The sequence below is a fragment of the Vanellus vanellus genome (assembly GCF_965231255.1).
Source record: "Vanellus vanellus genome assembly, chromosome: 1".
Classification (NCBI taxonomy): Eukaryota; Metazoa; Chordata; class Aves; order Charadriiformes; family Charadriidae; genus Vanellus; species Vanellus vanellus.
The window spans coordinates 48,932,524-48,959,048 of record NC_138905.1 but is presented as its reverse complement, the minus strand read 5'-3'; the positions used below and the strand labels follow the sequence as shown (position 1 = coordinate 48,959,048).

General features: G+C 38.5%; 1 protein-coding gene across 1 annotated transcript in view; it reads left to right on the top strand.

Annotated features, from left to right (window-relative positions):
• Positions 1-26,525, top strand: part of KITLG (KIT ligand) — a 53,447-nt gene that overhangs the window by 11,257 nt on the left and 15,665 nt on the right. The window contains exons 2-3 of the mRNA XM_082498767.1: positions 14,916-15,029; positions 24,620-24,682. Of these exons, the coding sequence (XP_082354893.1) occupies positions 14,916-15,029; positions 24,620-24,682 (177 nt within the window). The remainder of the gene's footprint in view (positions 1-14,915; positions 15,030-24,619; positions 24,683-26,525) is intronic.

Here is a 26,525-nt window from a genome sequence, read left to right as displayed (position 1 = left end):
AGGAACACTTTGACGGAGTTTGTAGCCTATACAAAACCCAATCAAAACCAAAACCGAACAAAAAATCAAAAGAAAACCCCTAAACCCACCCACAAACCATCAGGATATTAGAGTAACAGTTTGTGTGGACAGTTCTAAAGTTTGGGGCAGAATATAAATTATAACTCTGGTTGATTTTACAGTAGAGTCAAGGTGTTCATAACTTGGTGAAAACAGGTGCTTATGGACTTCCCTTCATTTTCTTAAATATATAGTAACTCTTAACACATTAACTCTTAATTCTTGCTGTTAGAGTTAATGAATATGTCCAGAGTTTAAAAAAGAATTTTTCTTACCCAGCTTACCTCAGTTGTTGTGTTGTCAGCAGATCTTGCTGTACTTAAATCAGTCAGTAAAAGGAAGGTGGGAATTCTGTATTAATAGAGGTCAATGAAAGAAATAGAAAAGCCCAGTAAAAGAAATGCTTTCAATATACTAAAATTCTTTGTTTTTCAAAATTGGTGAATAAGGAAAAAGCATTGAAATGACTTGTTTAGATTAAAAAATAAAAAGTCTAAGAAGAAAACTAAGTAGCCCCATATTGTATCTCCCGTATCAAAACAGTTTGAGGAAAAAATGATTTAGGGACAGAAAGCAAAGTGTAGGAATAAGTCATTAATTTGTAACATGGCAAAAACCTAAGAGGTAATGTTCTCTAATTGCCAGCAACCTCGTATAGTTCAATCTGGTAAGAGGGTTCACAGACTGATGACAACATGTGCAAGCTACATAAATTACTCAGGTTAATTGAAATTAAAAGAGATTCTGAGGAACTTTGTAAAGGTTTAGAGGAGATAGGAGAACAGATGGCATGATGGCAAGTGGAGTTCATGGTGTTGGAGAGCAAGGGGGATGCATTTTGGAAGGAATGTTTTGAACTAATTGTAACTACATTAACAACCGCAGTTTTCGGTAGTTATAAAAAATATTTACAAACGCTTTTTTTTAATGTTCTTGTAGCAATACTTGGTCAGGAAAAATGGGTGAAAAATCCCTGTGTTGTACCTGTGGTAGAACAAATCAACCGACATACTGGCGTGCAGTAGGAGCAGAAAAAGAAACATAAAAACCGTAATGCTTTTATGATGGAGGTAGTCAGCCATCTTGAAAAAAGCCCTGATTGCTCCATCAGAATGAAGAATATAAAAGAAATAGTGGTCCTAAAATAGGCAAAAGCATTGCATGGAAACTATGCGCATATGAAGGGGGGACTGGAAGCTGAGGGCAAGAAACTACTGAGTGATATGCAAGAAGTAGTAGAGAAAATGATTACTGGACATTACTGATCTTTTCTTGGTGCAAGAGCAAAGAATTATTTAACACAAGTGAAAGTCAGAAGATGCTAAAACAGGCAATGGTACCTTCACACACAATTACCAGTCTGGAAAGCTTTTTGACACTAGGTATAATGTGGCTTGAAATGCAGCCTGATAAATGTCAGTGAGCCCAAGAGGTCACTTCCACCGAAAGGGGTAGCCCTAGTCTTCTCATCCTTGCACATCTCTTCTCCTCCTCCGCTCATTCCTCAGGGATTAGTTTTCTGTCTCTGAGCTGAATTGTCTAGTCACTGTGAATTTACTGACTTGCAGAGGGGTCGGGTGAATGTCAGAGGGAGGGAAACCGCAGAGCAAGAGACACTGAGAGCCCTCTCTCAGCAGCAGGGAGCTGTTAGATTGCTTCAGACCATCTCATTAACCTCGAACGAAGAAAAAAGGATTATACACTTAAGTAGGTAAAAGGCAATGGTTACTGTAGTTTACACTCTGAGCATGAAACGCTGCTTATCTTGTAATTCATGCAGTTAAGGAGAAATTTTCAAATAGGCAATATATTCTGTAGGTTTGAATGATCAGGTTTCTTCAGTTTTCTGTGGCTACCAGACTGATCATGTACCGATCTGACACTTCTTATTTTCCAAATCTTCATTGCCTTAATTGCACAAGTCAGATTTGGCCTAATTATAAACTCAATTTCATATACAACCATCTGCCAAAATTACCATCTGTAACAATTCAGCCTTTAGTTTTGAGAAAGGGAAAACCCTTTGAAATATATTGTAGCTGAACTCCAATTACATGTGAAAGTAATGACAGCTGAGACATTTATACTGAAATATCCTTCATTTAGCATGTGAGTATGAATGGCTAGAACTCATAAATTTTTTTGCAATGCTGACATGTTGAGTGGCTGCAGCCATTGAAAGACAGTGTAGTTTCCATGGACATTCCCTGAAAGATAGTCTTGTCCAGTACTTCAGTATCAAAGGGAAAAGGCACTTAAAAGTATGTCCTCCCCTTTTAGGGGTGTATGAGAATTCAAAAGGTACTTGAGTTTGTGATGCAGTAATGCAGTCACTGGCTTTTTATGTTATAGGAAGCATTTCAATCAGTCCCATCGCATTTTTGCCATCTGCAACTTACATTGTCCTGGAACAACCTTATACATTCTGCTTCAAATTGCTTCAAATTCATTAAAATGGCCTTCCTGGCAATTTGTTTTCTTTAAAAAAAAAATAAATGCATACATCTCATGAAAACAATTTCAGAAAGAACTTTTAAAATTAACAATGGCAGGATGCATCGTAGTAAATTGTGAAAAAGGAACTGATGTTCAGTTGATGTGCAGTTGGAATAATAATCACTTAGGCATTTTTAACATATGGAAATATTTTCAATTTAGATCAAGAACTTAAAAAATAGTTGATTTGATCTTACTAAGATACCGACTTAATTGCTTTAAGACAAGGCATAATGTATTTCTAATTCCAGCTTGCTGAGGTAAATGGCTTATTGCCTGTCCAGTGCTTACATTGTCTTGCAAGTATACTTAAATGTTTTCAAGATTAGTTTCTAATTTGATGTGTCAGTTACCTGATTTGTCTGCAGTCTCACGAGCTGTAACTTCGAGGCATTTGAGATTAATCTCATCCATCAGTCTATCACTTTGGATAAATATTCTTTTCACAAAAAAATATAGATTCGTTCTTAATGCCCTTGGGTTTTTTTCCCAGTAAGAAAACAATTCAAATCTGGTGGTTTTTTACTCTGTGTTGTTTACTCTGTGTTGTGCAACTGAGATAAACTTGCATGATTCTCACAAACTTTTCTTGGTGCACTACTAATACGTACAGCTCAGCTTGTCAGGCGCAGTGATAAGAAGTACGAAATCAAGATCTACTGAAATCTCGAAAATGAATAGTTTTAAATAGGTCTAGGAAGAGCAATGTTGCTTTTGAGGGGCTCATTGAAACTTTGAATATTGACAAATGCACAGTCATATGCTCCAAAGTTTTGAATGGTAAGGTTTAATTTACACATTTCCCAGGGTAATATCGCGACACTATTCTACCAAGAAATGCTACGTAAATGAACAAGAACAATAGGATTTTTATTGTAACAAATAAATTCAACAAGCTGAAAGTCCTCAGGGTTTATCCTGCATCTCCTGATAAAGGAAGATGAAAACTTAGCACCAAAGCCAGGAGATACAAGTTTCATTTTTCACTTTTGTTGGTTTATTTTCTTAGCATGCTGGCTTTTAAACGGCTTGCCTGTAGGTGCTTTTAATCTTTTCCCCTGAAAAATTCTCTTCCAGAAACCTCCTGCAGTTCTTGTAAAAATTGACTATAGATTATTGTTAAAATGTCTGCTGTGGCCGTTTACGGGGCCAGAAGCTGACCTCATTGCCAACAACACGTGTTCTGTTGGAAACAGAATATGATGTGGAAAGGGTTATGTATTTGTTTTAAAACTCAAACTGTTTGTAACAAACTAGGCACTGTTATGTTAAATTTTCCTCTGAATATTCACTTATGGCATATACGAGGTCTTCTTTTGACTTAGCATAGGGTTTTATCCACAAGATGCTTGTAAAACTCTGCATGAAGTCTGTAAAGCCACATTTCTAAATCATGAATGGTATACAGGTAAATCATTAATAGACATTATGTCCAATACAATAAATTTCTTGATGAAATGAAAAATAGTGAGAAGGAGCAGAAACTCAAGCTTTACTATAGAAGACCATGTCTTGGCCCCCTTTCTACAATTGAGTTGTGTAATGGCACTGTTTCATCCTACATTAGAGCCGTGTGTCAAGAATACTATTACATGCTCAAGTAATCATGTAGGTTTAGAACAGCTTATAAAAGTATCATCTTTTGAATTCCGAAAGAATAACAACTTTTATTGCTGATGTTCAGAGTTTTAGGTGTCACTACTGATGATGAAAGGAAAACTAAAATATCCCTTAAGTATTTCCCAAGAGATCCAAGATTTAAAACAGCTGAAAAGTAGAATGACCTTCTTTCATCCATGTAGTTGGTGTTGAAAACTTCTGGTTGTTTTGCTGTTTTTTTTAGTCCCTTCAAAATACAAAATCACTTTCCCCACCAATGTTTTACAAGAGAAAAATACACATTGCATCACAATTAGAAAAGTTATCAACTGAAGTTTTGGGGGATCAAAGTGAAAACTTCTGAACTCTGCTGCATTGAGTTTTCCTGTTGCAAGCCTTTTTAAGCTGATGCAGGTGCTACTGTCTGGAATATATCCAGAGAAGCCAGCTTTTGTGTGCGTAAATTTGGAATACCTCTTATGTCGGCTGTTCTTTAGCAATGGGAGAAACTGCTCTGACTAATGAGGAGCTATCCCTTTTAAAGGTTGCATGTCTTAAAGTGTTGATTTTAAATTGTTTGCTCCTCTTCACTTCAGAAGCAACCACCTGGCGGGATACCGCATCCATTGTAATGGCCGCAACAATGCTCAGTAAGAGGTAGGGTAATCCTCTATTTACATTTGCTGGAGAGGAGAGCCTGTGAAACTAAGGTACGATAGAAAGTAAATAAATACAATCTGTAATCTGAGAGGAGGTAAGACAAAGGCAATGCTTTGGTTATTTTCCATGAGTTTTGGGGGGTTTGTGTTGCTTCTGTGTCATGGAGCACTGGAAGTTAGGTAGGCTTTTTAATTAAGCGTAACGAAGACTTGGATACTAGGGTTGATCTCCATAAATACGTCAAGAGAACAAACTGGAAAGATGAGTGTATAACTACATAAGCAAATGAGCAGTGTTTCTATGAGAACACACTGATATAAACTGCTACCAGTACACTTAAACTGGACAGTACAAGAAGGCTTTTAACCATTGGAACAGTGAAGACGTGGAACAATTTCCCAAGTTTCACCTTGAATATTGTGTTGGGTTTTAGGACCCTCACTACAAGAAAGACATTGAGGTGCTGGAGCACATCCAAATAAGACAAAGCTGGTGAAGGGTCTAGAGAACAAGTCCTTTGAGGAATGGCTGAGGGAACTGGGGTTGTATAGCCTGGAGAAAAGGAGGCTAAGGGGACACCTTATCACTCTCTACAACTACCTGAAAGGAGTGGGAGGTCGGTCTCTTTCCCCAAGTAACAAGGGATAGGACAAGAGGAAATGGCCTCAAGTTGCACAAGGGGAGATTTAGGATGGATATTAGGAAAAGTTTCTTCACTGAAAGTGTTATCAAGCACTGGAACAGGCTGCCCAAGGAAGTGGTTGAATCACCATCCCTGGAGGTATTTAAAAGATGTGTAGACATGGTGCTTAGGGACATGGTCGGACTTGTCAGTGTTAGGTTAATGGTTAGACTCTGTGATCTTAAGGGTCTTTTCCAACCTAAATGATTCTGTGATTATTCCCTCCACTCCCACTTTAGTTTTCCACCCTGGCTATTTGGTTTTATCTAGTTCTATTACAAATGTAAGGTGTCTGTGGCATCAAAGGAGTGGGATATAACAGAACTGTTATCTGGAGCCTACATGACTCAGGAGTTAGCTGAAGCCCACAGTGACTTTGAAAGCTGATACCTGCTGTTGAATGGGGCAAATAAAGTCAGTCAAGAGATTTATGCTCCAGGACTACCAGTTTTTTGATTGCCCGTTGAGGAGGATTGCCTGGACCTATCCCTGTATGTTGCAATTCACATTACTGGTATCATTTGCCCCAGCAGCAGATGATGCCATAGCTTTTCTGGATAGACTGCAGAGCACCCCATTTGCCTGATGTTGGTCATGAGATCTTCACAATGGCAGAGGGACTGAGGAAAGCTTCTGGAGCTCAATCCCACGATCTTTATCATGATGCAAACCGTATCATTTATGCAACCTCTATTTTTCACCATATCTTGAGTGGTCTTGTAGACCATCAAGGTAGACAGCAGCTGTAAAAAGTCAGGAAATGAATAGTCTCACAATACGTGGTACAATACTGATGTGAAAAAATATCATCCTTTAGTACTGTCAAAGCTTATACTGGTGTTGGCATATCCAAGAGATCCAAACAGCATTTTTAATCACATCTAAACTTGTAATTGTAAGGATGCAATACAATTAAAGTAGGTGGATGAAGCACACTTAATCTCGACTGTACTGGCATCTAGTTTTAGTCTGTGTTCAACAATTATCCTTTTGTAATGAGGTCTCTCATATTGAGCAGGTCAGAGAAATTAGTTTTGAATTTAAATCCCTATAAAGATACAGGGCCTATCAGGGATGTTATCAAAGAAATTCAGATTTCAGATACAGAACAGTGTCTTTCTGAGGACGTCTTTAGTTTAAGACCAAGTTGACCAGTCTGTGATTTATGTTTTAAAAATCATCCTCTGCTTATACAAGAAAGTATTTTCCTGGTTTGAGATATGGATTGAAAAGAGAAAAAGAAAAAAAAAAATTTTTTTCCTGATTTTCTCTTTCCACAGGCTCAAGCATGAACTGAAAACTCATCAGATTTATAATACAGTTTACTTTCTTGCAAAGTTTATGTTCATGAAAAAGTAAGGATACACTTAACCTGTTTTACTTCATACTAGGAATGAAATACTAGGGAGGACAGAGACATTTTCATCATGTACATGGGTTTCATCGTATGCCAAGTATTGAAATAGCTGATGTTTTCACTGTTCTTGAATTATTTTTTTTTATTAATTTTGTCAGTGTAATAGTTCTCCCAACCCAAATTCCATGTACTTTGTAGCAGATGGTAAGAATTAAAGATCCAGGACAGAATTTCTGTAACAGTTCTTATTCCATTTCCTTTACTGGCGCTTGAAGGTCTAAGATTAAAAAGGGTGGCTCTGTATACCTTTTCATTAGAATTCAAAGGAATATTCAAGATAGTGGATTTTTTTTTTTTGTGCAAACTTGGCAAACAAGCGAGATGTCTGAAATGAATCTCTAAAAACAATCATTAAATATTTTACGTAAGAGAATGTCTTTTCGTTCCCTGAGGAAGTCAGATCACCCACCTCCATACCAGTGTGAGAAACTTGTCACCTCTGCCAAGATAATCTTGTATCTTACTCTGCCTTCCCCTTTCAATTACTTATAAATGCCTTTGGATTTATGCTAGAAAACTCTTTTGTAAGTTCCCAAGAAGGGATTATACAACTTCCTCTTTGGAGTTTGTGGGAGGTTTTGTTGAGTCAACTGAAGTCTGGTCTTCTGCTTGTTTCTATTTTGATTGTGTAGGTATTTTGGATCTCAGTGCCTCTGTTAACAGAACAAGTAAATATTGGTCTTTATCACTCTAAAGTGGAATAGAAAAATGTAAACTTTCCGTACCGATCCTGGATGATTGTAGTGGAACTTTACAAGGAGGGGAAAAAAGAAATCTCTTGCCAGTGCATATGTCTTAAAAAGACTGTACTAAGTGCAGGACCTCTGAAGGTCCTCAGAATCTCTGATTATGACTTCACGTTATTTCAAAATATATGTTTTGGGTTTTTTTTAATTTTTAGCCTTTCTTCCAATTGAAACGTTTTTATCCATAAAGCTCCTGGTTCTTTGCAGAACTAGCATGCCACCTGATGGATGATTATCAGTAAATATTTATTTGAATGCCCTTAACACAAGCTCCAGAAGCAACATCCATATATAATTACCTGTCTCTTGGTAACTTCACTTCCCAGTGTTTGGGAACTAAACAAACTGGCTGTCATCCAGGACAGATTTAGGATGCATGGAAACTGCCTGAATCCCTGGTTGTCAAGTGAGATTAAAGAGAGGACCAAATTTATTATGGAATAGATAACATTTTTAAAACGCCAACATTTTTAGGACAGCCAAATATTTCACATTGGTATCCTTACAGGGGTGGAAAATAAACGCATTAATTTACACATCAGAAACACTGTTTTGTAGTTGTAATTACAAAATACCTGGATTACATTGATTTGCAAGGCAAACTCTATATCAATTTACACTTCCTCTTGCTTATCATGTTGGCGTTGGTTCTAGCTGAAATGCACAAACCGAACACAGCAGGAGTTTGGTTGCACCTTACTAAGGGCAACAGTAGCACGTTGGCTGGAGCAGCCTGCTGCTTCTGCATCTGTCAAGGAGAGCTGGGAGGGGTAGAGGATGATAGCAATTAGCCTGAGGTTGCATGAAATTAGGTTGGCATATAGTCTGAGCTGCTTCCTAGTTTTCCCAAGATCTGGATGGTGGGAAGGAATAGTGTGTTTTAGCACTTTCTCAGCATGGTAAGACCACGTACCTTTAATTTGTCTCAGGAAAAAGATGTGCGTACTAGATGGCAGAACTAGAGAATGGTTTCTCCTTCCAGCTGAAGAAAAAGTAGTGAAGAAAAAGTGGTTCTGTGTTAGCATGTAACAGGTTTGGAACTATTTTTATCCATTGACCTGAATAGAGCTATTTTTGATTCGTTAACAGTGTACCTTACAAGGGAACAAGGTCTGTAAGCATGTGGGTACAGCAGTTGGCTTTTTCTTTGCACATGTGGCTGGTGGAATCCAGCAAGTGCCACTTCAGCGTTCTACCACCAAATGGGCATTTAGCTGAAAAATCCTGCTTTTGTCAGTCGTCATTAGGCATTCCAGAAGTCTCTCACGGGAAAGCAAGTGAGGGTGTAAAGGTTAGGGGGAAGAAGTTTTATGGTTGGGAACATCATGGAAGGGCAAATACAGAATGTCACAAAAAGATTAAACAGCTGTGAAAGCAGGTTGCCTGCTGAACTCATTTGAATGTAGGGAGCAATGGCACCTTTCTCTGCTTATGCTTGTAACAATAACTCATTAATTTCCTTCCCCTTTACCCCATGAAGTACCCTCGTATTATGTATTTTAGATATTATATGCAGAACTGGGTAGAAGAGTATCCTGCATTTTTTAAATAACTGGACATGTGTTCAAATATTTCATGTCTTAAAACACTCCAAAACTTACTCTGAAAAAGAGCGAGCAGCATTTCTGTAGTCTATGTTTAAATCAGAATGCAAATAAATCACTCTGATACCCTGATGAATTTTGTTTACTTTTATCATCATTCTCCCTACTACACATCATTGTTAAAAAAAAAAAAAAAAAAAAAAAAAGAATAGTATCAAGTCACTAGAAAAGTATGCATCTGCTTTTTGTAATCATAACAAAGCATGTAGGGTGTGATCCAGAGATTTTTAGGTGTCTCGCCCCGGCAGGGTGACTCACTGAGCTGGAGTTAGCCTCCGTTTTGTTCAATGGACTGCCAAAAGGTTGTTCAAGAAAACTCACATGTCGACTGGGGAGCTTCCCAAAAGTTAGGGTGCCCAGATGGAGGAGCATGTGCGAGTCGAGGATACACATAAGCGCTCTGATGCCTGTGCAGTGAACGTCTTTTTTTTTTGTTTTTTTTTCCTACGTAATGGCTTGCCAGTGTAAAATGCATAAGTGTTCTGAAAAATAAGGGTCAGGGATACCAGTCTACCCTCATTTTGGCCCTTCTGGCTAGGAATCCATCGTAGGTGGGAAAGTGTCTCCAGTGGTAATTATGAGGTAGATGTCAGAGGACTATAGATATCTGTGAGTTGGAATTACCTTGGTTAGAGGAAATTTAGCCCAGATCTGTCACTCGTTAGCGAGCGCCCTAGATGATAGGCTGTTATATTTGGTTAGACTAGTGCCAGTCCTTTGAAGGACCATGATGGGTGTACGCTGGACTTAATGCTTCAGCTGTGTGTTATTCAGGGATCATGCAGTGTTTTCCTCCAACTACACTGAAGTCATCTCCAGGGTACCTGAGAGCATGTAGGGACCTTTCCAGTTCCAAATGTGCTTGCCAAAATATTTCACTGCTTCCAGAACTAGGTGGTCATGGGTGGGTGACTTTTTTTCCCACACTTAACTCACTTTTCTGGGTCTTGAGCAATATTTGTCATTTAAGCAGTATTTAGGCACAACCATTGAGAGTGCTAAAGTTAGCACTGTCATTTGCATGTGAAGGGTGAAGGTATCGCTGAATACCGTGAAAATGGGAACTGGATTACATTCTGTATAAATGCTCTTCTTTCACTTTAAGATTTTTCCACGCTGACAGTAAATTTCTTAATTGGTTAAAGACACTTCTTCCATGACTTTAATTATCTCTCACAGCTAAATTACTAAATAGATTAGTAGAAATATGAAAGAATTATTGTGCTCTTATGCTTCTGGATGCTTTGTGGTTAAAAAAAAAAAGGCAAGAAATATCTTTTCTTGCTATTTTCTTTTTCTCTGAATCTTCTTAAAAAAGGCTTTTTAAGGCATAAATATGAACATTAAGGTAGCTATCCGTGACTGACCAACCAATGTTGTCTATGGCAGAAGTTCACAAGCTGTGCCTCAGCAAAGCAGCACGCAAGCACTGCCTGAGGAGCCACCCCTGAGAGACATTCCTACCCCAGCATTAGCAGAAGTGAAAAATAAATTTGGGAAGCCTAACCCAGGGTGAATATTGTTCCACATTGTCAGCTAGCCCTACTGCAGCCATGGCTTGGTTTTGGTTCATTGGATGATTTGCTTAAGAAACTGGGCTGAAAAATTCCGTGGCTAACATGATTTGAATGCAAGAAATTTCATAATGAAGAACACATTCATCTGTGTAGTTACTACCTCTCCCTGTGCTTAATGGTTTTTTGCATTTTATTATTTGCCTTTTTTTTTTTTTTTTTATTTCTCCCTACTTATGATTAGGATTGTTATCAGTGCAAACTAGATATTTGGAAATGTCCAGACTTTCCAATGTTTGGCTTATTTAGCAATATGGTATTCCCCTCGCTGCTTTCCATTTAAGGAATTAGCTGAACATTAAACAGCATGATTGAGTATCTTTGATAGCGTACTGTGAAAAAGATGCTAAAGCACTCGTTCAGCAGCCTTTGTCAAGACTCCAGATCATAAATGAAGAACATCATAAATGAAAATGTTGTTGATCTACAACTAAAAGTATAGCCTGCAACACATTGGACCACTAGCTAGGTCTCTAAAATGCTGTTAACTGAAATTATAGATTGTGGTTTATAAGCAATAGTAAAAATAATTTGCAGAATGATCGAAAGTGTGTACTTGAAATCTTTAATTTGAATTATCCTTTTCAGTCTAATAATTTTTTTTTCCTTTCACAAAAGCAACTTAAATATTCAGTATTTAAGAGATTTCAGAATATAAAAACAATTGAATAATTTTTGAGCCAAAAATAGGAAGAGGCCCTTTGATATACATGTCTGCCTCCTGTCTGCCATATATCTTCAATTTAATGCTGGTAGATGATGTGTGATTAAATCCTGTGGCCAGCTTTGAAATCTTGTTTTAGCTTAGAAGTAATTATATATGGAAATCTGTTATGAGCACTGTGTAGGTAACTTTCATTTATGGTGAGTAAAGTGTAAAACTGGAATCTTTATTTGTAAAGCTGTTGTTTAAGCTTCCCTTTTGTTCTGTCCTTGATTTAATTCAGCCTATTCAAGTTTTGCTCAAACAGCAGGTTTGGTCATTAGTAAGTAACACAAAAATAGCTTAGCTCTTTGATCTATACAGTCCTTACAACGTGCCTGTAGGCATGGGTAATATAAATATTTTGCAAGTGCAAATAATTAAAGGATTTTGGATAATAGGTATGTTGAAACTAGCAGTATTTTGCAGATTTTCAGTTCCTGTTGGATGACACAGGGAACAAATAAGCAAGAAAAAACCTCAAATCATCTTGAAATTTACAAAGCATTTGTTTTTAATGGCAGTTATAAAAATTGCTATGCTTTTAAATCCCATTATTTACATAGAAAAAAAGTGTATTCTTATTGATTTGCATGATTATGAAATGTGTACTGATTTTGAGGTTGATGTACGGGCTGTTTTTAGATCCAGAAGTATGAAAATTGACAAGATGCATCAGAGTTCTGGTTTTATTTGGAGTGTGCCACTGCTTTGATTAATATTACTCAGTTGATCTGGCAAAAAAAAAGTATTTCCAGTTGTTACGTTTTTTGATTATTAGACTGTTAGGTTAAATATCATCCTATGACAGTGACACAGGTCAGTGAACAAATCCCATCTTCCTTTATGTACTACTCAGTATTGAGGAACCCAATAAAGAAATCGGCAGTTTCTGCCATGGATTCCATCTCCAAAGAATACATCAGGGAAATGTCCCTGAACCCCAGTGAGTGTAACTGGTAGTGTACTATGTCCCTGAACCCCAGTGAGTGTAACTGGTAGTGTACTATGTCCCTGAACCCCAGCGAGTGTAACTGGTAGCGTACTGTTTAACTCTGAAGGTAGAACTACGTTTTCTTTGTTCTTGAAAGCAGTATCGTTAGTCCGTTTTGCAGCTGGTTGTCATCAGCTTCTTGCCTTTTATATTTGTTCCAAAAATCACTAGTGGGGAAGTAGTCTGTCAACTTGAGGTCCCCTTTGGTTTCCTCTGTGATTTTGGAGCTTATGTGAGGAGAGGGAGATGTTTCTTTGACCACTTCAGGCTAGTTCTTAAACAACTTTGAGCTCTTGTACACTGCAAGGAGCTCTCAAAGGTCCTTTCAGAGACTAATAGCATCTTTGTTGCATCTCCCCAGAGCTTGAATTGTTCGTATATGTAAAACTGCAAAGATTTGTATAACATAAGATACAGAGGTTTTGTAAGAAAGACTACTGAGTACCTAACTTCAAGTTAGGAACTTAGGTACTTATTCTCAATTTTTCACAGAGGTAATTATTCTCAATAATTATTCGTACAAATATTAAATTAAAAGTATTTCTAAACGCTAGTTATGTTGAAGCAAGAGACATTCTCAAAAGACATGCTGCATACTGAATGTGTACTTTGCTCAGAATATTTTTGATTTCTTTATGTGCAAGCCTACCCGTCATCAAGATCCTGTGACGTCTGAAGGTAGTTTAGGGAAAGTTGAGTGCAGGCTGCACCGAAGCAGGCAGTCCTGGCTTGTCCCATCTGTAACGGACCATTTCTGCTGTCTCAGTCACCTGGATGAGAAAGCTGGTCTGCCTGAAAAATGGCACAGGAAAACAAAAATGGAAGTTGCCTGCCTGGTACAGCTGGCTGAGCTATCTCAGCAGTGCCAGTGCAAGAGATCGTGGGAGGAGGCCGGATTGTCTTTTCCAGCAGCAGCCCACACTGGTTTTGCCTAAATGAGTCAGGAAATCATATTCTAAGAAAGCAAATGACCAGTTTTACTTGAGGTGTAAGAAACGCGTAAGATTTAAGAGATATAAGGTACGAGAGAGAGATTTACTTGTCATTTAACAGCTCTAGGGAAAGTGCCTGGGCTGTTCTGTCATGTTCCCCGAGCGATCTTTATCATCACGCTTCCTTAGCCCCTCTAGGTTACTATAACGATACTTAATCTTTTAAATCTGTGATTTTCTCTCTCTGCTTTCCTCGAGAGCTTCGTCTATGTTGTTTGGTCTGCTGTGGTCTTACATTGAAAGGTTGGATAGCGTTTGAAGGCAAGGCTGCAGACGGGAGCTCTCTGCCTGTCCCAGGGAAGCGATGAGGCTGACATGCATTTTGGTTCATGCAAAAGCAAATTCTGGTCTTAGTCCTGCCCTCGCGGAGGCTCAGGGAGCCTGCACAGGCAAATTCCACACTTGCAGTAAATGTACACCATCATCGGCCCCTGCTGACAGCTTCAGTCAGCTGGCATGAGAAGCTTCACAACCCGAGGCAACTTTTGATTATCCATAACTTAAATGCTTTAACATTCTGGAAATAAAGATCTGCAGCTTAAACTTGGCACAGGGCTCTGTGGGAAACCAGCGAAGCACAAGGAACAACAGAAGGCGAGGAAGTTCAGGCAGTGTAGCCAAGGAGACACCCAGGTGCACGGCAGCTAGTTATCTGGTGCTTTTTTGGCTGTCTCACGAGCCTGTGTGAGTACATTGCAGTGCTGTTCCTAATAGCATTTGGGAGGGGAACGTGGTGCCAAAGCCAAGCTGCCACTCCTGAGAGGCCAGGGCATGTCACTTAGAGAAAAAGTATTGTATTGCGTCTTGACATCTCAGCATTTGGGCAGAGTCCAGTTGTGGTTTAGCTTCAGTTTAAGTACCCAAATGTAATAGCTGCGATTATGAACTTTCTCCTTTCATCTTGCTGTGGTCTGGTATCATTTTGTTCCTAATCATTCATTATCACATTAAAGGCACAGGTTTATCAAATAGCTTATCGGGTGAATGATAGGTATTTACTTAGCTTTATGTTGATGATGAAGAAGTTTGCAAAGTTTGTCTCTTTCTCCTTTTTGGTATCTGTAAACTCTGCAGAAACTCACCTAAGCAGGATCCAGCGCAAGTAATCTGATGGCTCAATACTGGGTTTTCTTTTATTACTCTAAAGGTATTTGCTTCCAGAAAAGATCAATTAAGTGCCTTTCTGTGGATCCCTGCCATGAATATTATACTATAGTGGTATGACTATGGCCTCATGAAAGATGAAGAGTATTGTTGCATCTAGGCTTTGTATATGAAAAACATCACTACAGTCTCTTGTTATTTCACGTTTGGAGATTGCTTACTTGGGATTTCTTGTTTGTTTTTTGTTTTGTTTTGTTTTGTTTTGTTTTGTTTTTACTAAATAGACTTGGATTATCACTTGCTTTTGTCTTCAACTACTCCTACTTAACCCTCTTGTCAAAGCCCAGAGTTCCTGCGGGAATCCAGTGACAGATGATGTGAATGACATTGCAAAATTGGTAAGTAGCTTTTATTTTAAATTATTCTTTATGTTAAATAATAATCAGCAGCTAGTAGCACTTACATTTTTAAGCAAAGTTAGCAAATCCGTATTAAAACCGGGGGAATATAAAAAAAAAGATAAATAAATCCATCAACGTCTGCCACTTGATCAAAACCAAAACCTTTATTGCAGAGAGTGGAGAATAGTTTCAGAGTTCATTGAAGAGATGACCTTCTTGATCAGGCTGGGGTGTATGTACATATGGGTTTTTCTTCCTCCAAACTTCCATAAAAGTTGTCAAAAGTCTTGATTTTCTGAAACGTTGTCTGGGATCAGATTGTTTCCCATGCAGATGAAAGATTATTGTCTTTGTGTTTCTGATTTGCGTGGAGTAGACTGGCAGCAAGCACAACTGAAATCAACCAGAAGTCTCTACCTTAAGTATATGGGAAACTTGTGCCATATATAAAAATAGTACGATATTAGACATTGTTTAGCAATCAAGGCAATAACAATTGAACAGCTCTTACAGTCTTTAGGTGTGAGCGGGCTACACTCATTGGGTGTTTCTCTCTCTACTTGATGTGCCTAGAAGTTTAAATCTGAAGGACTCACGGGTTCGTAAGAGAACTGAATTCATTTAAGTACATTTCAACTGTTACTTAATTGGACATGGCATTAACCTGAAAAACTGCATCTCCTTGTGTGAAGTCAGTTGGTATTTAACTCCACTCCACTGAAGTCAGTGATTATGCTAACTTGCAGTACTGCAGGATCTAACACCAAAGTTTTTAAGAAATAATGTACACTGAACACTTAACAAGCCTACCTTCATCTACATATTGACTTCAGCTGAAAATTATGGCTTCATTGTGGAAAAATGGTTGCAATACCAGTGTTAATATTATCAAACAATTTGCTGCCAGGGCGGGGTTCTTAGCTTGTTTTCTTTGGGCATTGCTATATACTTTGGCACATAGTGTAAATCTCTGGGGTGCTCTATAGTCCTACTCAAATGCTTAGTGCATTAGTCCCTTTAGGCAGAATTCTGAAGTATTGTCGTGTTTATTCAGGATAATATTTCATCTCTTGAAGGACTATTAAGCTTTGATTTAAACCTGTTGAAAGCATGACAGAACAACAACAGAACTCCTGTGAGGGCTGGTGAAATTGTCTGTTACAGGGTTAGCAATAACTTTTTGTCAATTTTGTATCCTCAGAACAAATGCTTTAACTTTCCCTTTAGTGCAAATTAAACTGCAAGTGTATATAAATGCAGGTTAGAAAAATCTCCATGCAGCTTGAGCGGTCACACTTTGCTTTTGAGATAAATTGTGAAAGAAACCTAATATCATAAAAATTAGGTTAGTCTTTAATTTGACTGTGACTTTCCGTATCGTGTTCCTACACCATTCTCCAGACTAGTCCAGCACCTGCAATTCTTGCAGCACTGTTTCCATACCCTCACTCTCTGCTGCATCCCCTCTTAGTTCTCCACGTGCAGTGTGGTCACTGGTTCTCTCCCATGCCCCCTGGGCATGATCCCTACCTGAGCAATGTTTTGAGGTCTTGCTAGATTTATATCACCTTTTGCTTGGGCTCTTGGCTGGGCAGGAAGGACTTTGTGTGGCAACTGTTGTGGTGTGTGCTCTGTGTACTTGTCCTGGAAGAAAACCTCTGCCAACTGTCCAGCTTGTGCTGCGCTTCTGCTGCTGCCAAGCCTGAGCAGAGTTGGGTAGGATGAACTCCTCCAGCCACTCCTCAGTGAGGGCGCTGTATGGTCCTTCTCCTGACTTACACCCATATCTTTCATACCTTTCTACCAAATGCAAAATTTGCGTGAAGTTAACTAGCAAGTTTAAAGATATTTTGGGTCGGAGAAATAACAGAGAGATGCAGAAAATACAAAGCCCAGACACCTGGGTTCTTTCTGTTTTGAGTTGTGCATCTGAGAACGTTTCAGGAAAAGTCTGTGGCCCTGTTTTGTCTGTGTTAATGTTTGCACAGATTTTTCATGCAGAAATAATTTCTATAAAGGTGCTTGAGAATTGAAAGGATAACATGGAAATAAGTTCAGTATCTTAAATTTAGTATAAGAACTCTTGGTTTCCATTAAACTGACTGTATTGCAAGTTGGTCATTCTCTTTTGAAATGCTACACCATGAGAACTTGACATTGAGAACAAAATGGAAAAAAAGGTTTAAAGTACTTTTAAAACAAAATATCATTAGCTAACAGTGTGAGTATGAGAAGGCAGAAATTCACAGAGAATACCGACTGATCTCGTTACTTTGCTAAAAAGTACAATTTTTTAATGCTATATGGATTATATCCTTAGTACATATAATATGGACTCCAACATGATATTGCTTAGAAACATAGTTCAGGAAACTGTTCAACTCTTGCAAATTACTATAAGGGCTTTTGTACCACTTCCGCTTTTGAAATAAAATATGTGCATTGAATTAAGGAATGATATTCTGATGACGTACATCTTCAAAATTAGACGTAACACCCATAGGTTGTTGGGTTGTTTATTGATCCTATTAGCCTTTAAAAGTCTTATTTCTCCGCTGGTCCAAAGAGTTTGTGCCAGTAGGACACAGTGTCTTTAATAAATGTCATCCCCTTTCACACTGAGAAAGAAAAAAAATTATGTGTACAGTTATTGGCCATAGTTATTGTGATGTTATCCACAAGCTCTGTCACACTTGCTGAGAGTGGTATGACAGTTGTTTCTACAGGGTTTATTCTCAGCCATTCTGTCACGTTCTTTAAACCCTTTTGTCCACAGTATAGTGCCATATCTATGTGCAATAAGCTTGCCATTCAGCGGTGGTACAAAAGTCCCATCATTTAGCTTAGGATATTGGCCGCTCTTCCTCCTGTCTCATCACAAATGCTCAGACATCAGCTTAGATTCAGTGTGGCCCGAATCCTCCACTGAGGCAGATTACGATCTCTTCATCTCCCCAAAACGTTAGTCTTCCCTGGGCCATTTCTCCTCACTGTAAAGATATATCATCACCATCTCTCCCCAGCGATTCAGGTCTATAACAAAGGTGTCCATTTGGGCTTTTGCCACTTCACAGAGCCTTGAAAGTTCAATTTTAAAAGCTCCATGATTTTTTTCTGTCATAACAGGAAAAATATTTTTGTAGCTCTCTGTCCATACAAATTCACTTTTCTTCCAAATTCTTGGTGGATAAAAATCCAGCCTACTGAAAAGTCTTTTGCTGGCTTTGATTTCTATAATTTTGCCCTTCTGTCTATTAATTTGCTGCTCTGACCCTGTATCTTCTACTTATTTCCTTCAAGCTGTTCCTTCTTTTCTTCATTATCAATGGCAAGCTTCTTGGATTTGTCTTCAAAGGCACTAACTAATAACACTGCCTGTGATGACTTAACACATGCTGAGTTTGCCCTCTTGTCCTAGCTTCTCCTCATTATTTCCATGGTATCTGTTATACTGTTTGTGGCCACAGGAAGGACGCTGCTTGATGAACTCCAGGCAGATTCTCATCCTCTTCCTAGCTCATGCTAAAATTCTTTGCAGCATGAATCCATGTCCCTCTTATTTCCTTTTCCTGTTCTGTTCTTCCCTACCTCTACTGCGGTTCGCCTACACCTTGCAAAACAGTGCCACAATTCCCTACCAAACTCTTTTTTGCCTGTAGCTTGGTGCAACCTTCGTCTTCATTTATTTGGTTCTGGGCTTCTTGTTCCAAGTACTGTAAACACCCTACATCACTGGTAGAAAACCCCTGAGCACGGCTGCGGCTGTTTTGCTTGACTGTATTGTATTCTAGGAATATGAGAACATGCCTTCATCAACACTTTCTGGGAATATAGACCAGGGATGTCTACTAAGCTTAAGCTATTGGAGAATAAATGAGGCACACTGTGCAGTGCCTGAAAATGTGGGTCATTTGCCCAACCAACTTTGTGTTGAGTAATAAATTGAGGACAGATGTATGGTATAACTTGTTTTCAGAGGTGTTAATCTAGATTTTCACTAGGATCATACTAGACTCATACCAGAAGCTAGAATTGGAAAGAAAGAGCAGATTCAATAACAGTAAACCAATGAACATTAATAAGCATCAATAACAATTAATCAACCTAAGACCAAATCAGACAGGTGTCTCTTCATACAAAAATTACTTGTATTTTCTGTGAGATTAAATTTATTCAAATCTTTATAATACAATTTTGTCATATGAAAAATGTGTCCTAAGTAAAATATTTTAAGAAACAAAGAACAATTGCACAATCTTTTTTTTGATTGTTTTTTATTAGTGAGAACTGTAAAAAAGCATAATTTCATACCTATAGAGAACGAAAGTATTTAGAGAGTATTCATTCTGCATTACCAATCACTTGAACTCCTGCTTCTTTTTAAATGAAGGTGTCTGGAGGGAAACACATTACTTGATGAACAAATGTTCTGTATTATGAAACTGTAATTGCAGCACCTGTCAATAAAACCTGTCCCCATTGTTCTTTTCAGCACAGTAAGTCGGCAGAAAGCTTCATTGTTGTAATTATGACTCTGATTTTGCATAAGAATTAGGAATCTGTTGTATATGTTTGTTAAATACGAACATCAACTTCACATATAAGTAGAATTTTCACTGAGCTGTGCAGTATGTATGGGATGTACCTACATATTTTAGTTTCATCCGTTAACAAAATCTAAGATATTCACTTCTTCTTCCATGATCTACTTCTCTAAAGCATTTTTTTTTCCTTTTGAGTGTTGGAAGCCCAAACAACAGTCAGCATTTACTGACCAGGTTGCCTGTTGGAGACATGCTGTTTCAAACTCTTTGCCTTCACATTGCATCTTTGCTGAAAATGTGTACTTTACACTCTCTGCAACATTTCATATTTATTTTTAAATGGATCTATCTCTCCTGAGTGAAGGGGTTATAAAAATGATCCAGTGTTGTTATCCTGCAAATAATCTGCCACTATGGCTGTAAGAAGTGTGAACGGAAATTGTTAGCATGTTGTCTTAAGCCAAATGATGAGGATTTTATTAACTGCTTCATTAGCAGATGAGGTAGATAGAGTAGATTACAGAGATGATGGACAGAAAGTGGAAGCTCCTGCAGAAAAAGAAAAGTCAAGGATGCAAAGAAGGGAGATGCAGAGGCGTTAAAGAGTAGGAAAGGAAAATGAGAAAGAGAGAGATGGGAGGTAGAAATGGTAGTGGAAAGGAAAGTATGGTTTTCCCGTCATGTGCCTCAGAGTAAAAGAGAAATCACTGACAATGGTAAATGGTAATTTTTACTTTAAGGACTTACTTTATCTTTGATCTGTGTAAAAAAAAAAAATAAATAAAATCATGATATCTATGCTTGTCTCCTCAAAATTTTCAGAACAGTCACAATAAAGAGAATTTCCAAAAGCCATAGCCGTCTTTTCAAAGCACCTGACTGCAAAGATAGGTCGTCTCATTTCTGTTCTGCTCTTGTGATGAAAGAGTAGTTTATGGAACCCAAATTGCTTTTACAACATCCCTTTTTTATCGCCCCATCTATGTGACCATGAGCATATTTTAAAAGTATGTTTGGGTTATGCAATGTTAACAGGGCTGTATTAAATATTCAGACCTCTGTATGTCAAAAGGAATCTTACGTTCTCCAGTTTGAGATTTTGTTGCAACTGGGAATATAGCACTTAATGTTCTTTTTATATGGATTTAAAGTCGTAAGTCTGTTCTTCACCTCTTCCCAGAGGCTGATAAGATTTCTACAACCACACCCCCCACTAAATCAGAGAATTTTTTTGTGGCATAGTAATTGCAATGCAGGGTTATTTTAGTTCTATACATTACTTTCCAAGATCATCAGTTGACGTTCTCTATAATCATCAAAACCGTTACTTTTGTCTGAACCAAGTAAAGTCACGCAGGCAGGTGTTTTGTGGCCCCCAGATTTATCACTATACTTAAGGAGTTGAGTACAGGAACCAAAAAAGCTATTCTGGGCCTCAGGCAATTTCAATGGACAGTCATTTTCCACCTACTTTTGCTCGGGCAGCTCAGAGCCCTCTTGTCCTCTGCTCCTTGTTGGAACCTGCAGCAGTCAGGCACCCCGCACAGAGCAGGGACACAAGTCCTTTCAGTCCTTGCAGGATCACTTCGGCAGTTGAAAATCAAGTGGTTGGTTTTGCATCATAGTCTTGGTGGTTAGTCTTCAGTGAAAGACACTGTTTAACACTGTTTCCCACAGCATTCTTCTGGAGAAACTGGCTGCTTATAGCTTGGATTGGCACACGCTTTGCTGAGTAAATAACTGGCTGGATGGCCATGCCTGAACAGTGGTGATGAATGGAGGTAAAGACAATTGGTGGCTGGTCACAGGTGGTGTTCCCCGGGGCTCAGTACTGGGGCCAGTTCTGTTTATCAGTGATCTGGATGAGGGAACTGAGTGCACCCTCAGTAAGTTTGCAGACAACACCAAGTTGGGCAGGAGTGTTGAGCTGCTTGAAGGTAGGAAGGGTCTACAGGGGGATCTGGACAGACTGGATCAATGGGCTGAGGCCAATGGCATGAAGTTCAACAAGGCCAAGTGCTGCATCCTGAGGTTGGGTCACAACAACCTCATGCAACATTATAGGCTTGGGGAAGAGTGGCGGGAAAGCTGACTGGCAGAAAAGGTCCTGGGCGTGTTGATTGACAACCAGCTGAATATGAGCCAGCAGTGTGCCCAGGTAGCCAAGAAGGCCAACAGCATCCTGGCCTGTATCAGGAATAGTGTGGCCAGCAGGACGAGGGAAGTAATTGTCCCCCTGTACGTAGCACTGGTGAGGCTGCATCTCAAATACTGTGTTCAGTTTTGGGCCCCTCACTGCATGAAAGACATTGAGATTCTGGAGTGTGTCCAGAGAAAGGCAACAAAGCTGGTGAGGGGTCTGGAAGACAAGTCTTATGAGGGGTAGCTGAGGGAAATGAGGTTGTTTAGAGAAAAGGAGAAAAGGAAGCTCTCTATAACTACCTGAAAGGAGGTTGTAGCGAGGTGGGGGTCAGTCTCTTTCCCCAAGTAGCAAGGGATAGGACAAGAGGAAATAGTTGTGCCAGTGGAGATTTTGGATGGATATTAGGAAAAATTTCTTCACTGAAAGTGTTATCAAGCACTGGAACAGGCTGCCCAAGGAAGTGGTCGAATCACCATCCCTGGAGGTATTTAAAAGATGCGTAGGCATGGTGGTTAGGGACATGGTTTAGTGGTGGTTTTGGCAGTGTTAGGTTAATGGTTGGACTTGATGATCCTAAAAGTCCCTTCCAACCTAGACAATTCTATGATTCTATTCTATGAAATGTCAAGATTAATTTCAGGAAAGCAAGACAGTACAAAATGCACAGATTTGATACAAACATATCCTTCAGTCTTACATCAGGGAAGTCCAACTGGGACAGAAATATAACTCCCTCACTTTGACTGAGCTCCATCATTTACCATCAGCAGAGCATCTGGCATGTGGAGTTTAATCAATAAAACTTTAACAAGTTGTTTTGTCTTGAGGCAGGGCATATATTTTGTGTTTGACACCCTCCCCCCCAGTGATCTTCATTTTTAGTAGTAAATTCAAAAATATCTTTTCTGATTCACAGTCTGTCAAGGAGAAAAATATCTGAGGCTGAGCTGTATTCTCCGGCTTTGTTTGAGAAGCTGTAAGGGCAGCTACAATTTTTTAACTGTGCATGAGAAGTGCTTGACAGGCACTGATGCCAGTAAAGTAGATTGTATACATAATGCATATCAATTCTTGTAGTGTTCATTGATTTGGAACAAATTTAATCTTCCAGTGACCTTTCTTAAAGAACGGTGCTTTTGCTGACATTGCTAAGTATTGAATCCCTCCAGAATGAGTATGGGAAACTGCACATACAGTAGCATCTTCCCTGTCTTTGCTGCTTGAGGTGCGGCTATCCTACCTCTCTAGGCACGCAAAGGAAGATGGAAAAGAAACTGGATTACCTATTAATGTGTCAGGATGTTTTTAGAGGAAGGAAAAATATACAGAAACTGCAGATAGGCATTTAAAATAAATTAGATGCTCTAAAGAAAGAAAGAATGTATTGCAATATTTTTCAGTATTTGTAGCATCTCGAATCAACTCTCCAAAATGCCAGGTAAACAGAAATTGATACAGAGAATTTTAGTGGCACTTCTGCAACTGCTGCTTTGGGAATGTGTAGGTATAAAAAAAAAAAAGATAATTGATCTGTGGAAAGGAATTTACCAGGATCATTTGTGTAAAACTTGTTTTTTAAAGCTGTAGGAGAAAGCTAGATGTCATTGAACTGAAAGATTGTTGCTCAGCCCACATTGTAAATAAAAAAAATGTTTGGAATCCACTAGTGACTGACTGTGCATAAGTGATGTCCTTGATCATTTCTAGAACCGTAACATTTTGAAATTTTAATTTTTAATTGAAACTAAATTTTAATTAACAAATAAGACATTCTGTTGTGTCAAACAAAATACTACCTAAAAACTGCATAGGAAAAAAAAATATCCCTGTACTGGTTGCTATAGCAGCAGAATCAAAAGCAGCCATAACAGGATGATCTTTAACCCGAACAAGTAGAAATACTTTGCAGAACAAAGTATAGATTCTGGTTCACCAAAGGAATTATGTAGGTGCTTATTGTCTTTTGACTAAATGGATTTCAAACCAGAGTGAGAAATATCAATTGAATCTTTCACTAGTACAAAAGAAAATAGATTTGCTATATCACTAAGCATCATAGCATTGATAAACCTTTTGAAAAAAGTACTTCAAGAGATTGTGGATCATGGTAGCGTCTCCCTCTTCACTTCCCCACTCAGCACACTCCCCAGATGATCAACCACATCTCACGGCAGTGTTGGATCCCATCTGTGGGAGACTGCATTGTATAATTAAGTGAGAACCCTTCTTCCACTCCTTGTCCTTGCTTCAGCACACCCCATACTCACCCACATCTGCAAAGCTGCACTCAGCTTATGTGTGTGGCAGCTCTCCTTTGCCCCAGGACATTGCTCTGATATAATTATATTGCTCATCATTAGTAATAGGCACAGCTTCAAAGTTGAAGTTGTGCTCAAGTGTTTGTCTGACCTGTACATAACTAAGCACAAGGCGGGCAAGTATTTCTTTAGGTTAAAATGCTCGCTGAAGCTCAAAGTTATTTGAACGAAAAAGGCTCAGAGACTACTGGGTCCTCTACTGTTTGGAGTGGTCTGGGTTACACAGGAACTGTCACATAAACACTTCAAGATGTGCCATTAAAATATGAAAATGCAGTGGAGTTTCTGCATCAGATCCCTTCTCCTCACTGCATTACTGATTTTAATTCTGCTGGGAAGGGAACATTGAGCATGATCACATCGGATCTGGGAATGTTACAGAGGTGTGGAAAGATGCTTCACTTGTGAGCAAATAAGAGTCAGTAGCAGTTCCACAGGAAATTGAGTATACAAACTTTTGCACCTGGTAGGTTACTGAAAATTTCTGTTGAATATTTTATAGGTTTTGTTGAATACAGCAATAGAAATTAAGTCTTACTTTGTGTAGTCAGTAATAACATTTTAATTGTCTGTTTATTGTAGGTCGGAAATCTTCCAAATGATTATATGATAACCCTTAAATATGTCCCGAAGATGGATAGTCTGGTATGTACAACCGCTTCAAATTAATCCCAATAAAACAGCCCACTGGAACCAGTGATGGCCATAACATTTTATACCTAGTCCTGTGGCTTAGTAAGTTACAATTAAATAATGGTTATTTCACTTTTCATATGCTTCACAAGTATTCATTTGAAAGAAATGTAGAGACATTCCTGCAGTAACTTAAAACATTTTTAATTACCGGAATCTTAGGAATCTTCTTCTGAATTTTTTTAACATCTTATCTGCAAAAAGTCAAACTATGGTATTATTTCATCATGCCAATTGAAAATTGTTGCTTTATTAAAGAAGTAATTTCTTTCTAATTGTACTTTGGAATATATTGTAGAACATCCTAATTTCAGTCAGTGGAAATGCCATTAAAACACAACAAATACTTAGTAGCCAATAAAGAGAACGCTAGGTTCAGCAAATGGCAACATCAGTAACTAAACAAACCATTAGAAAGTGAGGACATCATTTCATTCAAACATGCTTTGTATTATTCTTTCTATATAATCTCATAGTTAATATGTAGTGATACTTTCAAATAAGCACCATCTACCTTATAACATTTTGTATTAAAAATGTTTTCATATTACCTTATTGCTTATTCTACTAAATATTTTTGATGTTTTTCCTTAATTTTAAAAAAGTAGTTTTAGACTAATGCATTGAAAATACTCTCTTGGTTGTTGTGTACACGGCGAGAAAAAGAACAGAAGAAAACAAGGTGAAAGTAGAAATTATGATGAATGCTATACTGTACTATACTTAAAACAATAGTTTTAAGGAAAGCAAAAAAGGAAGAAAAGGAGTAGTATGAAAATTAAACTGAAAATATGGTGCCTGTCTTAAGAATGAATCATTGGACACATAAATCAGTAGCTGGAAATCATCTGGTAGATGTAAGAAGCTGGTTTTGTGTCTGTACAGTTTTCATTATGAAAATCCAATTTGTGTGTGACGCACATATAAAAAGGCATCCCATCCTACAACATCATAGCAAATCTAGTAATATTCCCTATTGATATTGGAGAACGATGCCAGAAGCAACATTCTCTCAGTTCTGAATAACAAGAAGATGGCTGGAGGAAAAGGAGGCTGGAGGATAGTGAAGGGCCCGGAGCTTTGAGGTTACAAGGTATTATGGCAGATCTGGCAGTGTTCTTACAAGTTTTTTTTGGAAGCTCAAGGCTTTTACTAGAACTTAGAGTACTTTAGAAAACCCAGTTTAAACTTGATTCCTTAGACAGAAATCTCTGCAGAACAAATGCAATGGAAGTCGGGTACTAGATCTTATATAATTTAATTAAAACTTATGGAAGAGTTTCTATTTATGAAAATAGCCAATACCTGGAGAAAAGGGAAGTAAGACTGGCAGCCACCATCCTCTGGTTGTGGTGCTTTTTGGAATTCAATTATTTTGGTGCCTGATGTGTTGAAATTCCTATCTGTGGAGGACAGCTGTAGCCTGAGGGCTGCTCCTCAGCCTCCAGGACCAGCACGGCAGCTGATGGGTGAGAGCCAGGCTGGATCTGGGCTGTTCCCTCCATGGCATTCCTGGGGAGGTTGGCAGTGCAGATGAAGAAGGCCAGGGAGCTTGCTTGAGCGATGGGTCCTGGTCGTTCTCACTGCTTAACTCTTACCTCGCTCTGTGGTTCAGTTTTGGCTGCCAGTAGGTAGTTTCTTTTCTATAGTTTAGATGCCATGTCATCTTGCTGCATCATATCCAGGAACTTAGATCAAGTTTACATTTACGATGAGCAGACGAGAAATAATTAGGAAGAAGAGAAGTTTAGAGCCGGGATTTCCGTACTGCCTTTGCTTGTGCACCACTTTCAGT